Raw genomic sequence first — 12,909 nt, 5'->3', positions numbered from 1 at the left:
AACATATATGAAATTTAACATGTAGTGTATTATTTCTAGCAACATTTTGATCCAAAAAATTGAGTGTGTGCTTATATATTTTCCAGGATCCCTCACTTAATGCAACTCTGATCAGCCATGTTATATCATCGAGTGTTGCAAACCTCACAATTAGCAACTTGAAGACAAATGTTACTGTCACACTACAAAATGTCAAGACTAAACAGGTACAAATGGAATTCACACATATTCTGAATTCTGTGGGGGTAAAGTAATTTTCTATTATTGCCTATTGTCTTAAATCTGTCTAGGAAATCTTTAAGAGTGGGACTATTGAAGCTGCATTTTCCATATTTGCATTCCATGTTTTTATCAACATGAGGGGCAAAGGGGAAGGAAATTTTGCCTTTGCTGCAAAAAGGGGCTTAATGCTTGGTACATTGTGCTAAAGTGGAAAAACGTGCGCCTTTTCACCTGGGTTTAAGTATCCTTCCAGCCAGGTAGGAACCACATACAATTGGAAACTGCACCGAAATGACCCAAGCAACGTGGGCAGAACTGAACATGTGGATCTTTTCCATGGGCTGAAGACCTTGCCAGAGAGATACATGCTCTGTGTTAGAAAGACCCACATGCAGTCAGCCTTGTCCACATGATTGGGAGGATGTTTAAGGGATGTTATGTTTCTATGCGTTTTCAGTACAGATATCCCAGGTCAGAAACAACCTACAGTGCAGACACTGCTGGTTAAATGTACTATTTTAGTGACTGTGGTACTGAAGTCCTTACTCTAATTGTGAGACAATGAGTAACAAAAAGGAAAACAAAGATCGAAAGGCCTCCTTGGTATTCCAGCCTAGCAGTAATTTTGGTCAAAGGGAATAGAAATTCTCCTTAGTTTTGGCTGTGATTATTATTTGTCAATACATACTTGGTGCTTGGCACTAAAGAACACAAAAATGACATGGTCTTTTCATAAAGACCTTATAATTTACATGAGATATGCAAGGTAAAAAAAGTAACAAAAAGAAACGCAGAGGTGATAAAGGAAGAAGAGGGAGATAAGGGAGGATTCGACAGTAGTTGGAGGAGCGGACAAAGAAAGGCTATAATGTATATGTACAGTATATGAAACATTATCTATAGGCAAAACTATTTTTTAAATTAATATATTTTATTCAAAATAAACAAGCATCAAAATTAATTGACATTTCAATCCATTTTCAGTGAACATCCAAATACATATGCATCCACCCTTCCCAACTCACAATAATTATTCCAAAATATAATAAACGGATGCCGTTCTACAAAGATTTCAGTTTGTTTTCTAAAATCAGACCAAGAAGTTACTTTTAGTTTTAATGTGGAACATGGTTTAGTTTCAAAGTAACATGAAGATATGTAAATTGTTTTATTTTTCCTCTTGAAGCAGGAGAATTTGACTGTCAGATGTGCCTTTTGGGACTTCAGTAAAAATGGTATGCCTGCATAGTCATGCCTTTTTACCTGTATTAACTTTATAGTAGTTTAATTTCCCCCCCAGTTCTATTTTGTTAATGGAAGCCTTTAATTTCTCACAGGTGGCCAAGGAGGCTGGTCTTTTGAAGGTTGTGAAGTTAAAGAAAGACGAAAAAATGAAACAGTCTGTAGCTGCAATCACCTCACAAGTTTTGCAGTTTTACTGGTAATACTTGTACTACATGACCAAAAGCTGAATAGCAGCTCCTTATGTCCCTAGGTTTTGAAAATGGCTTGCTCTGTGGCATGGAGGGAGGGGTGAAGTCAAAAGATTCCCCCCTCCCTGGGGGATTTAGTTAATTTCAGGGTTCTCTGAATTCTGCTTGTAGTACTGGATTGTGGTTAAACACTAATAATTTCGGGCTAAAATCTCAAGATCCTAGGATAATGCATAGGAGAAAGAGATGGGCCCCCAGTTTGGATGTACATATTTTAGTTTATTAAACCAAGGTCTGAATAAACCTCACACCCATACACTCCACCCTTGCGTTGCCCTCTCTCTCCTCCTTTCTCGGCATGCTGTGGTTGAAAACTTCTTGGGTTGATTTAACATTGCTTCCCTTGATATCAACACTGAGAAACTAGCGTTACCAGAATAGGAAGAAACCAGGATATTAAATCAACTTCAAATTGTATTTTAAAGATCCAGGCTGATTTCAATTCTGGTAGCCATTGTGTAGTATCCAGTGGTGCCCCAGTTTTTGCACTAGGGATGTACAGATTTTGTGGGATCCATTCTCTGTGTGTGGATTGTTAGGTGCTGTTCATTCTGCTGTCCTTTCCGCTGTTAGAGGAAGAGGGGGGAAATATGCAAAACATTCTAGTATAGGTTTTGCTGCAATTTATGTAATTTTCCTTACTATGTAACATTTAGCATATTTCACTCATTCAATTTAGTTCCCATGAGCAGAGCACACACAAAAAGAATGCTACATGGAGGTTGAAGAGAGATCAGAGATGTATTAAATGTTGTTGTTTTTAATGCTGCATATATATATATATATTTAAAAACAATAACACTGTATATGTTTCCATGGTATAAGAACATAAGCGCCCTGCTGGATCAGACCAAGGGTCCATCTAGTCCAGCTCTCTGTTCACACAGTGGCCGACCAGCCATTGGCCAGGGACCAACAAGCAGGACATGGTGCAACAGCACCCTCCCACCCATGTTCCCCAGCAAATGGTGCACACAGGCTTACTGCCTTGAATACTGGAGATAGCACACAACTATCAGGGCTAGTAGACATTGAGAGCCTTCAATGTATCAGTGGTGCATGTTTCCATGGTGTATCTGTTTTCCAACGAATAAATTTCCATAAATTTCAGGTAAGCTAAAAATGGCCTGAAAGTCCACAGACTCTGCAGGTGAATCTGTGGGTTGAATTCAAAGAAATTCTTACTCATTTTAATCTATCTTGCATTTCTCCAATATCCCTTCCTAGTACCAATTACATTGCGCTTGTGTAAACCAATGCTTGTGCAATGTAAGTGGCAATTTGCTGCTGAAATTTGGCAGCAGATCACCACGTTTTCCCATTGCAGTTACAATGTGCAAGCATTGGTTTACACTAACACAACATCATTAGCACTGGGACGCTATTGAATACTACCCATAGTTTCCTAGTTTGGATCTGACATGGAATTATGGTTTATTAAGCCAGGAAGTCTTAAATTGCAGCATGCTGAGAAAGGAAGGGGTGGCTTGAGGACAAAGTACATATGTACATGGCTTGCGTGTATCTAAGTTTCAGTAATCAATATATGAATGTCTTGTAAACCTCCCAGAGAGCTTTGACTAATGGGTGGTATAAAAATGTAATGAATGAATGAATATGCAGATTGGGCAAGAAAGTTTAAGGCAGGAAAACAAAAGCAGATGTTATAATATCTTAAAAGTACAGACACATATAGCATTGTTTAGAAATAGTTCGTGTAGAAATGCTATACACTTAACTGAAATGTTGATTGTTCTGGTTTTATCACTTAAACAGGCTGCGTGCTTATACATATTTCCTTCTCTCATTTTTAAAAAAATTCTGTTTCCTTTTCAGGATTTATCAAGAAACATCGCTATATCCCCCATCCAAGTGCTAATTCTAACTTTCATCACTTATATAGGTTGTGGCCTTTCAGCCATTTTTCTTTCTGTTACCCTTGTTACATATATTGCATTTGAGTAAGTATGCTCAATTTAAATTATATCATGTTAGTTATTTAAGTGGCTAAAATGTAGGTATAATCAAATTGAAGGACATCATCAGAGGACATCAATATTTGTTTTACCTGAGAGACAATTTCAGATAAAGAATGGCTAAAAAGATGATAATACAGTTTTGTTTAGCTAGACGGCAAACATAGAAATCTTCAGTTCTTCAAATTGAAGGACATCAACATTTTGTTTTACTTGGCAAAGAGTTTCAGATAAAGAATAGCTAAAAGGTAAAACAAACCTAGATTATAATACAGTTTTGTTTAGCTGGAAGTCAAAGATAGAAATAGAAATGTTAGTAAAGAGCAATATATCAAATAGAATGTTATACCTTTTTTAAAATAGAAAATTGCAGTATCCCAGAATGTTCATCTCAACAGAGAGTGACATATATGAAGGAATGGTTCTACACATCTCATGGCATGAGGCACCCTTCCTCAACCTGGTGCCCTCCAGATGTGTTGAACTACAACACCCATAATCTCTAGCCAGCACAGCCATGATAAATGTTGATTGGATTTGCAGTCCAACACATCTGGAGGGCACCTGGTTGGGAAAGTGTGATTCTGGACTGCTTTGAATACAAAATATTGTCCCTAAACCGCAACCAATGTCACCTGGTAATTTGACTCCTTGTCCAGTTGACACACAAAACTCCCCTCTCCCCACAACCAGTTCCTGCTTCCCACTTATCTTCTATTGTGTTTTTACCTTCCTGCTTATCTGATTAAAGATAGATGACACAGTACTTCCATAGAGGCCCAAGATTGTAACAATTATCTCCAATAGTTCTGTATGTCTTGTTTTTCCAAAAAGGAAAAAAAAAGTCATAATTTTAATTATATAACAAAAGTGTATTTATTTATTTTATAACCTCTTTCTTTTCTATTCTTATTCACTGTTATTGATACTAAAAAATCTTGATACATTACTGATAAGTACACATTTTAAATGCTCTTACTACATTTGGCTTTCTTATTGTTTTAGAATTTACAGATATCTCAGAGAATTGCCACTTTTTGCAATTTTAGGCTAATATAAGATTTGCTGCTAAATAAGTAATTCTAGTATTATCTTTCATAACTGTTTAAAATGCAAGCCTTCATAATGTGTAAACATTTTCTTATGACTGAAAACTTCATTCATGCAGCTTAGCAGAGCAAATAGGAAATGATGGTAATGTGAACACTTTTGCTAACTGCTATTTCAGCTAGAGATAATTCACCTGCATATATGGTCTTTGAACTGCATTTGTTAAAGGTTTCAATTTGTGTTTCAAACGGCCCATTCATAAATAAAATAAAGACACGATGAATATTGCCTGCATCAATGTTTATGATTTTTAAACATAAAATTCAACAAAACTGACAACTTATAGTATTTAATTTATTTACTTTTATAGGAAAATTCGGAGAGATTATCCTTCTAAAATCCTGATTCAGCTCTGTGTTGCATTACTTCTGCTGAACCTAGTTTTCCTCCTGGATTCCTGGATTGCTCTGTATAAGATTGGAAGCTTGTGCATTTCAGTTGCTGTATTTCTTCATTATTTCCTTTTGGTTTCTTTCACTTGGATGGGTCTTGAAGCCTTCCACATGTATCTTGCCCTTGTCAAAGTGTTCAATACCTATGTTAGGAAATACATCCTAAAATTCTGCATTGTTGGCTGGGGTAGGTATATCTTTTTATTTATTTATTAAATGGGGATTACATGCCTCTTTAATTTGCTTAGCTTAGTGGCCATCTACATACAGAACTAGTGCTTTGGATCCAGACTTATTCATGGTTAGAGTAGACCCACTGAAATCTCTGGGACAACTTAGTCATGACTAACTTAAGTCCCATTGATTTCAGAAGGTCTACTCTGATCATAACTAAGGCCACAGCTAGACCTAAGGTTTATCCTGGGATCATCCGAGGTTCGCCCCTGCCTGAGCACTGGATCCCCTGTGTGTCACCTAGATGAACAGGTTTGACCCCTGGGTCTAGCTATGGCCTCTGTCTAGATCCAACCCAATGTGCTGTAATAGTGTGTTTAAATTGATCAGGATCTATGGAGACCTTTCAGCTATGAGACACAACCTAGTCTTAAGCAAGTTACTATCTCTCCACTTAACCCACTGCACTGTTTTGTTGCAAGGAAGATATAAGATAATTATATGTATATCCTAGTGATGCTTGGTGACATTTTAAATAATGGGCTCATTATATGAATGTTCACTGCTTATAATACTTGTTTTTATTACACATTAGGCTCCAGAAATCAGAAACATTTACTCTGTAATTAATAAGCAAACAATCTTGAGTTGCTGTCCCATTTTTGTGCCTGTATGGTCGAGAATCATCAGATTAGGACGATAGCCACTTCTGGCCAATGCTTATTACCTGTTAACTTCAACTCTCTGGTACATTTTCCCTCATTTTAGCCATTCTTGCTTGGATGAGCCATGAAGGAGCACTACATGCTGCTTGTTAAGGATGATCCAGAATTATCGGCAGTTCTGGCTTAGGATTTTGTGTGAATGCAGCCAATTAGTCTGAAGTGCTCTGAACTTTAAAAATGTACTGTGTAAATGCTTATTATAGTTATTGTTATATAGTGAATAGGATCTAAAGAAGGCTGAGTGGAAACTTGACTTGTACAATAGGGCTTTCCTGACTCCTCCCCTCCACTAAAGTTCCTGCATATACCTCAAACGCTATTCCTGAGGGTTGGTGGGATAGGACACAAAGGCGCTGCATCAGAATGGGAAATTGGAGGAATTTGACTGGGCTGCCTTGTGCAAGCATGAGTGCCTTTCTGCTGGCGGAAGACATCTACGGATCCAAGCCAACAGTTCTCATTGCCAGCTCATTAGTAGCTTAATCACACATTTTCTCTGTTTTCCCCAAACTATGTGATAACTTTTTATCTTTCAGGGGTACCAGCAGTAATAGTAGCCATTGTATTGGCAATATCACCACACAACTATGGATCTGGATCATATGGAAAGTTTCCCAATGGCTCATCTGATGAATTGTAAGTCAAAAACAGGCAAATATTAAGAATATTATTTTGTTTAAACAGTAACACACGAGAATGAGTATTATTAATTTTTGTTCCTGGTAATGCTGCTTTTCTTTTTTTAAAAAAAAAGAACTATGCCAGACATATGACTGCGTTAGGTGCCAAGCATAGCTTTGGAAAGAAAAAAATTATAGAAGAAAAACTGTGTGTGTGTGTGTGTGTGTGTGTGTGTGTGTGAAAATAAAAACAAATTTAAAATGAGTATCATAAAGATTTTTTTTTACTGCAGGTGTGTGAATCTAAAAAGGATAAATCACAATGATAATCATAGACAATGTTAAAGTAAACCAAGTGAAAATCTGACTAAGCATCTTATTTTAAATCAGTGAATGCAATTTTTGCCTCACTAATAACATCAGCTTCAATAAAGGTATAGATGCGTAAAGCCCTCATCAGAATTGTAGTCTAGTCATGATCAGAGAGTACCTTTTTGTTGTGTGGCATGGAGGGATGTTGTCTGGGGCACAGCTTCGAATGGTGTATAGAGTTAGCCTATGCATTTTAATTTTCAGTATATTTAGGATACTGACCAATACTTCCTTTTCATCTTTTTTGTTGTTGTATTTTTTAGCTGCTGGATTAACAATAACATCATCTTTTACATCACTGTTGTTGGATACTTCTGCATAATATTCTTATTGAATATCAGCATGTTTATAGTAGTACTAATTCAGCTTTGCAGAATAAAAAAGAAAAAGCAACTTGGTACCCAGCGAAAAACCAGTATTCAAGATCTCAGGAGCGTTGCTGGCCTTACATTCTTATTGGGAATTACTTGGGGATTTGCCTTTTTTGCATGGGGTCCCGTAAATCTTATATTTATGTATCTTTTTGCGATCTTTAACACCTTACAAGGTATGTACTTTTTTAAAAAAGTAACTTTTATTAATGTGTAATGAACTGAATAGTTCTAGAAATACACAGAAAGCATTTTTTATTGTAAAAATCATACACTTAAAGAAACCATGTACTAGTTCTGAATTTCACTATTGCAGTGTTTAAGACAGCATAATAGTTTATCCTTTTGCAAACATTATGGAAAAATAATTAAAAGTATTGCTTCACGGTGTCAGTGTTGCAATTAGGATATCGTAATTAGGGAGTACGTCTGTGTACCTATAAACTAGTTACATATGTTAATGTAAATTTGCAGATTCTATCAAAGGCATTCTTTAATAAACATTATAAAATATATAGATCCAGGGATATTAAGAATATAAGAAAATCTCAGACTCAAAATGCAGGAGAGAATTCAGTGCCATCTTTAAACTTGTAACTTTATTTTGCAGGATTTTTCATTTTTATCTTCTACTGTGTAGCAAAGGAGAATGTTCGCAAGCAGTGGAGAAGATACCTGTGTTGTGGAAAATACAGGCTGGCTGAAAATTCTGGTGAATATTAAAAAGATTATACTTAAAACTACGCAGTATACCGTTATAGTTTACTGAATCAAAGATGCCCTTGCTTGAATGGAAAAAGTACTTTGGTTCTTAAGCAGGGCAGCCCCCAATTCTGCTGATTCTCCCTTGCAGTGTGTACATCTATGCTTCCCATCCCTTGCTATATCAGAGGGTTCCCCGACACTCACAAGTGGCTTTTCAGAGGGTGTAACGGGGAGCAGGTAGCTGGGAAAGGGCAGCTACAGCAGCGGAGTTATGCTCATGCTTCTTCAATCCCATCCAGTTTATGATTTTCATGGTTGCCAATATATGTGAAAGCCAGCTTTCCCCAATGATATAGACTTCTCATTATTGAAATTTACAATTGCACAAAGTTGCTGAATTTAGATACTCCAACACAGAAACTGTTCTACAGTTTTGATCAAAGCCAATGTTAGTTGGCCTTGAAATTTATTTATTTATTTACAATATTTATATACCGCTCATAAAATAGAATAAAAACACATTAAAAGTACATTTTAAAAGAAAAAAAGTGCAAAATAAACCGTGGCTGGTCATTAAGGGAAGGCTTCCTGGAACAACAATGTTTTGCCACACATTTGGCGCCTGCCTGACCTTCAGCGACAGGGAATTCCATAAAAATTGTAGTAGATTAAGCAACAGTTTTATGAACATGATTATTAATGAAATCAGAGAACTTTGGCATTGCATTGGGATGGGGAGGGATTATAGTTTCAACCCAGTCTTTAGAGAGGGTGTGGATTTTCAGTGTACCACAATGGCCCTTGAGTACCCACTCTATGTAGCAAAGCATCCATAGAAACATACCTTCAGTTCTATGTTGACTCATTGTGTCAACATAGTGCTACATCCACACTAGTTTTACATGCATAGTTTCTTCCACACAATCGGAAACATGTACTATCAGGTTTTCTGACTGCACATAGATAGGGACTATGGATTACAAATGTACACATTTAGACACCATTCAAACCTTCCACTGAGTGTCGTGGCCAGGGTCAGCAGATGTGAACTTGCTATATACACAAATACACACGTATGCAGATGTAAACAGGGGCTCTGTTTTCACTCAAAATGTGAAATCGATAATCTACATTTTCTAAAGTACCCTATAGTCAGAAGGACCTTATTTATAAAGTTTGACATTGAAAAACAATAACGAATAATGTTAATTCTACAAAATTCACAAAATGTTGAATTACAAATCCACATGAAATTGGGATTTTAAAATTAGATTTGTGTTTAAATTACATCATTAATTGTATTTCAAATTGAGCTTTCATGTACATAATTTTCTGTCATCTTTATTTTACTGCAGATTGGAGCAGAACTGCTACTAATGGTTTAAAGAAGCAGAATGTTAACCAAGGTGTATCCAGTTCTTCCCATTCTTTACAATCAAACAGTAACTCTACTAATTCCACATCAATGCTAATGAATAACGATTATTCAGTGCATGCAAATGGGAATGGTACGTATGCTAAAATGTTCAATTTTCAAGCTATTTTTTTTAATTTAAAGTGGCTGAACACAATAAGAGAAACAATTATTACCTATAAATATATAATCAGTGTTAAAACTGTTTTGTATTCAAACAAGCACTTTATGCGTTCTGCTAGCAGCATACTTATAAATTGTTCTAGTATTTAATGTGAACCGTTCATAGTAATGTGATGTTCACAAATATCAAAATTGACCAACAGAAGTTGACTTAATAAAACGGGTGTCTGCTTAGATTACACTGGGTTAATTGAGGACTTACTCATACTTGGATCAATGTGACTTAAATTAGCCATGGCTAACTTAAATCCAACAGTTTTTAATGTGTGTATTCTAAGTATGACTACATTTTGATCCAACACTTTGTCTCTTACTTGCTAGAATCTAGATGGTGACTAGATAAAAGCAAAGAGAATAATGATAAATCTTTGCATACAATTTACTCAATTTGAATGCATAGGTTAAGAATCCTTGAAATATTATTTTCTGAGGCCTGCTTCAGAGGTTACATACTCCTAAAGAACAGATAGTTGTGGGAAGTTGTTTAAATGAAACTGCTCCTCACCAGAGGTGAAACACTCATTTTCAGAAGTTTCACTACTGGGGCTAAAACCTGTATGAGGAGCCATTTCTTAGGGCCAATTTATATACTACTCTCAATTGGCTTCAGAGTGACTTCCATGTGACAGTGTCCCATATTATTATGCTGCTATACAAACCCTACGTAGAGGGGTCCCCACATGATTCAACTTCTTGGCACCTACAATACTGAACATATAACTTCTGAATTGGATCTGAGTTCACCAAGGGAGAACTGATCCTGAGGGCCAGTGACTTGCCATTGCTGAGTTCTAACAAACATTTTTTAATGCTTCAGGCAATATCTCTAGTGAGAAGAATGGCGTTTCTTTCAATGTGCAGAACGGTGATGTGCGACTTCCTGACTTCTCAGCAAAACAGCTCATATTTCAAGAGAACAATGACACATGCCATAAAAAATCTTGCATTTCACTGAGAAGGACTTCAAAGAAAGGGACCCTGCAGTTTATTGAACCAATGTGACATTTTTTAAAAAATTCCCATGGTTTCAGAGTAACTCATAAGTTTATTTAAACTGTTTTACATGTGAGAAGACCAAAAAAGGACTCTATTTAATATACAATAGGAAAGCCTAGAAGCATTCTTGGATTGACAGATTGTGAAACAGTTTGTATTTTTCTTTTAATGTCAGCAATATTAAGAACTTTAGACATAGCATTATGGCTGGAAAACATAACCAGCTTAATTAGTGCTGGTTATGGATTTTAAAACAAGAAGGATTTTAAAAGATCCATTTGCAAGTTCAGCTTACAGTTAGGAATAACTCAAAACATTATGTAGTAATGTTCTATTAATATAGATAATTGCAAGCTAAAATTTGAAAAAAGATGCTTAAATTGTCTTTTAAAATAATAATAGCTGATGTCTGTACCTCCTTTTTAACAGAACGTAGCCACAGACAACTTAGTATTGTATATAGGTAAAACAACATCTACCCTTGATTATCCTATAACTTTATATTTATTTTTTGTAAATTAAATTTAATATTCCTTTGTATAGAAAAAAAGTTGTGCAGAATTTTGAAGCTTTAATGTAATTATAAATTTGTACAAAGTTAATTATTTCAGTTAACTTGGAATACTTTATAAGTATTTACATACGGAACATATATTGTATATGAAATAACTTTAAAAGGTCAAGTACAATTTAGGAAGGCATCAAATTGTAAATAGGAATTCTGTGACTATAGAAGCTATGACTTCTTGCTGCTTAGTTAGGTTACTTGTCACAGAGCCATGTATGAAAGGGAGAAGAAAAAGAGCTAAAGGTTTAAGATTGTTAGAGGTAAATCTACTGCTATTTCTCTCTAGATTGGTGTTATGTTATTAAAATAATTTGGGTTGAGGCTTGAAATGCAAGCTTCTGACAGTGAGAACCCCATGAGATTTGGTAGAGGGATGAACTAAAGGGGAAATCCTTCCCCCCCCCCCCCGTTACCACTTTGGAGACAAAGGCAAGGACTCAGCCTCCTCTTACGCCAAAAGCTGCAGTGGCAGGGAGGAATTGCAGTTCCTTTATATTTAACTTAAGTGAATGTTATTAATTTGGCATCCTTGCTTATGTCTAGAAACTGTGATACTCACTTCTGCCATGGAAATTTCCAGCAGCAGGCATATCTGCACATAAGACAGCCATACTTGGAACCCATTTAGGGGTTGGGGAAGGCCTGAGGTCATTTTGACAAGCAGCATTTTCCTGCAAAAGAAGGGAGTCCATCCCAACCCTTAATTTGTCTCGCTCAATACAAGTAAATTTCTACTTAAGATGTTATTTATACTTTTAAAAACACCCACGTTACCTGGGCAATGTACAAATGGGAAAACAAACAGGGCAGTCTATGCCACTTACGATCTAATAGACATGATACAAAAGGGGAAAAAGGATGAGGAAGGTAAACAAGCATACTCAGGCACTATTTCTTAAAGTAACATGTTTGTTCTTATAATGACCAGCTTGAATGGAAAGAGGGAAGGAGCCAAATGACAGCTGGTCTGTCAGCCAAGCTAAATGAGTGGGCCCTGCTCTCCCAACTCTCCGTCAGCTGCAGCCAGGTGGAATAGCTACTAAGGGATGACAGATCAGGGAGAGGAGGAGCCAGATGACAGATGGCCTCAGCCAAGTGATGGAGGTCTTCCTAATGACAACTTATATATTGTCACTCTCTTCAACTTAATTCACTGAGTGTTAACAATGCCTTAGGAACACTCTCTTCAAATAGATGGAAAACACACGGGCCATTCCCAGAGAAAAAAATACTGGGACACGTGGATCATACCAATCCGGCATGCTCTTAATACAGATACGTAGTGATAAGATGCTATGGCCTTCATATTTCAGTATAAAAGGTGGATACAGTTGGGATCCTTAGATTTATAAGAATTGGGACCAATGCTGGCAAGCAGCCCCAGTTGAGCCAAATGATTCGGTTGATATCTATATTGCCTCCTACCATAAATAACTGAAATAACTGAATAGTGCGACTATCAGTATTTTTTTAAAGTTAGTGTATTTTCACTAGCTATCTTGAATATGTTTCGATAGTAGCAGCTAAACCATTGCTCTATGCACATTGAGCAGTTGTGTATGAATGCAATAGGGCATTCATACACAAT

The 12,909-nt window shown here is 36.4% G+C and overlaps 1 protein-coding gene across 1 annotated transcript in view; it reads left to right on the top strand.

The window, feature by feature from the left end:
• Window positions 1-11,622, top strand: part of ADGRG2 (adhesion G protein-coupled receptor G2) — a 45,732-nt gene extending 34,110 nt beyond the window's left edge. Inside the window, exons 17-26 of the mRNA XM_063127685.1 lie at window positions 87-206; window positions 1,406-1,457; window positions 1,560-1,663; window positions 3,552-3,676; window positions 5,112-5,380; window positions 6,629-6,728; window positions 7,348-7,631; window positions 8,066-8,167; window positions 9,516-9,668; window positions 10,575-11,622. Coding sequence (XP_062983755.1) covers window positions 87-206; window positions 1,406-1,457; window positions 1,560-1,663; window positions 3,552-3,676; window positions 5,112-5,380; window positions 6,629-6,728; window positions 7,348-7,631; window positions 8,066-8,167; window positions 9,516-9,668; window positions 10,575-10,759 — 1,494 coding nt within the window. The 3' untranslated portion in view covers window positions 10,760-11,622. The remainder of the gene's footprint in view (window positions 1-86; window positions 207-1,405; window positions 1,458-1,559; window positions 1,664-3,551; window positions 3,677-5,111; window positions 5,381-6,628; window positions 6,729-7,347; window positions 7,632-8,065; window positions 8,168-9,515; window positions 9,669-10,574) is intronic.
• Window positions 11,623-12,909: the final 1,287 nt, after the last annotated feature.

The sequence above is a fragment of the Elgaria multicarinata genome, chromosome 5 (genome assembly GCF_023053635.1).
Source record: "Elgaria multicarinata webbii isolate HBS135686 ecotype San Diego chromosome 5, rElgMul1.1.pri, whole genome shotgun sequence".
Taxonomy (NCBI): domain Eukaryota; kingdom Metazoa; phylum Chordata; class Lepidosauria; order Squamata; family Anguidae; genus Elgaria; species Elgaria multicarinata.
The sequence above is the reverse complement of the archived record's forward strand: the minus strand, read 5'-3'. Positions and strand labels throughout refer to the sequence as shown.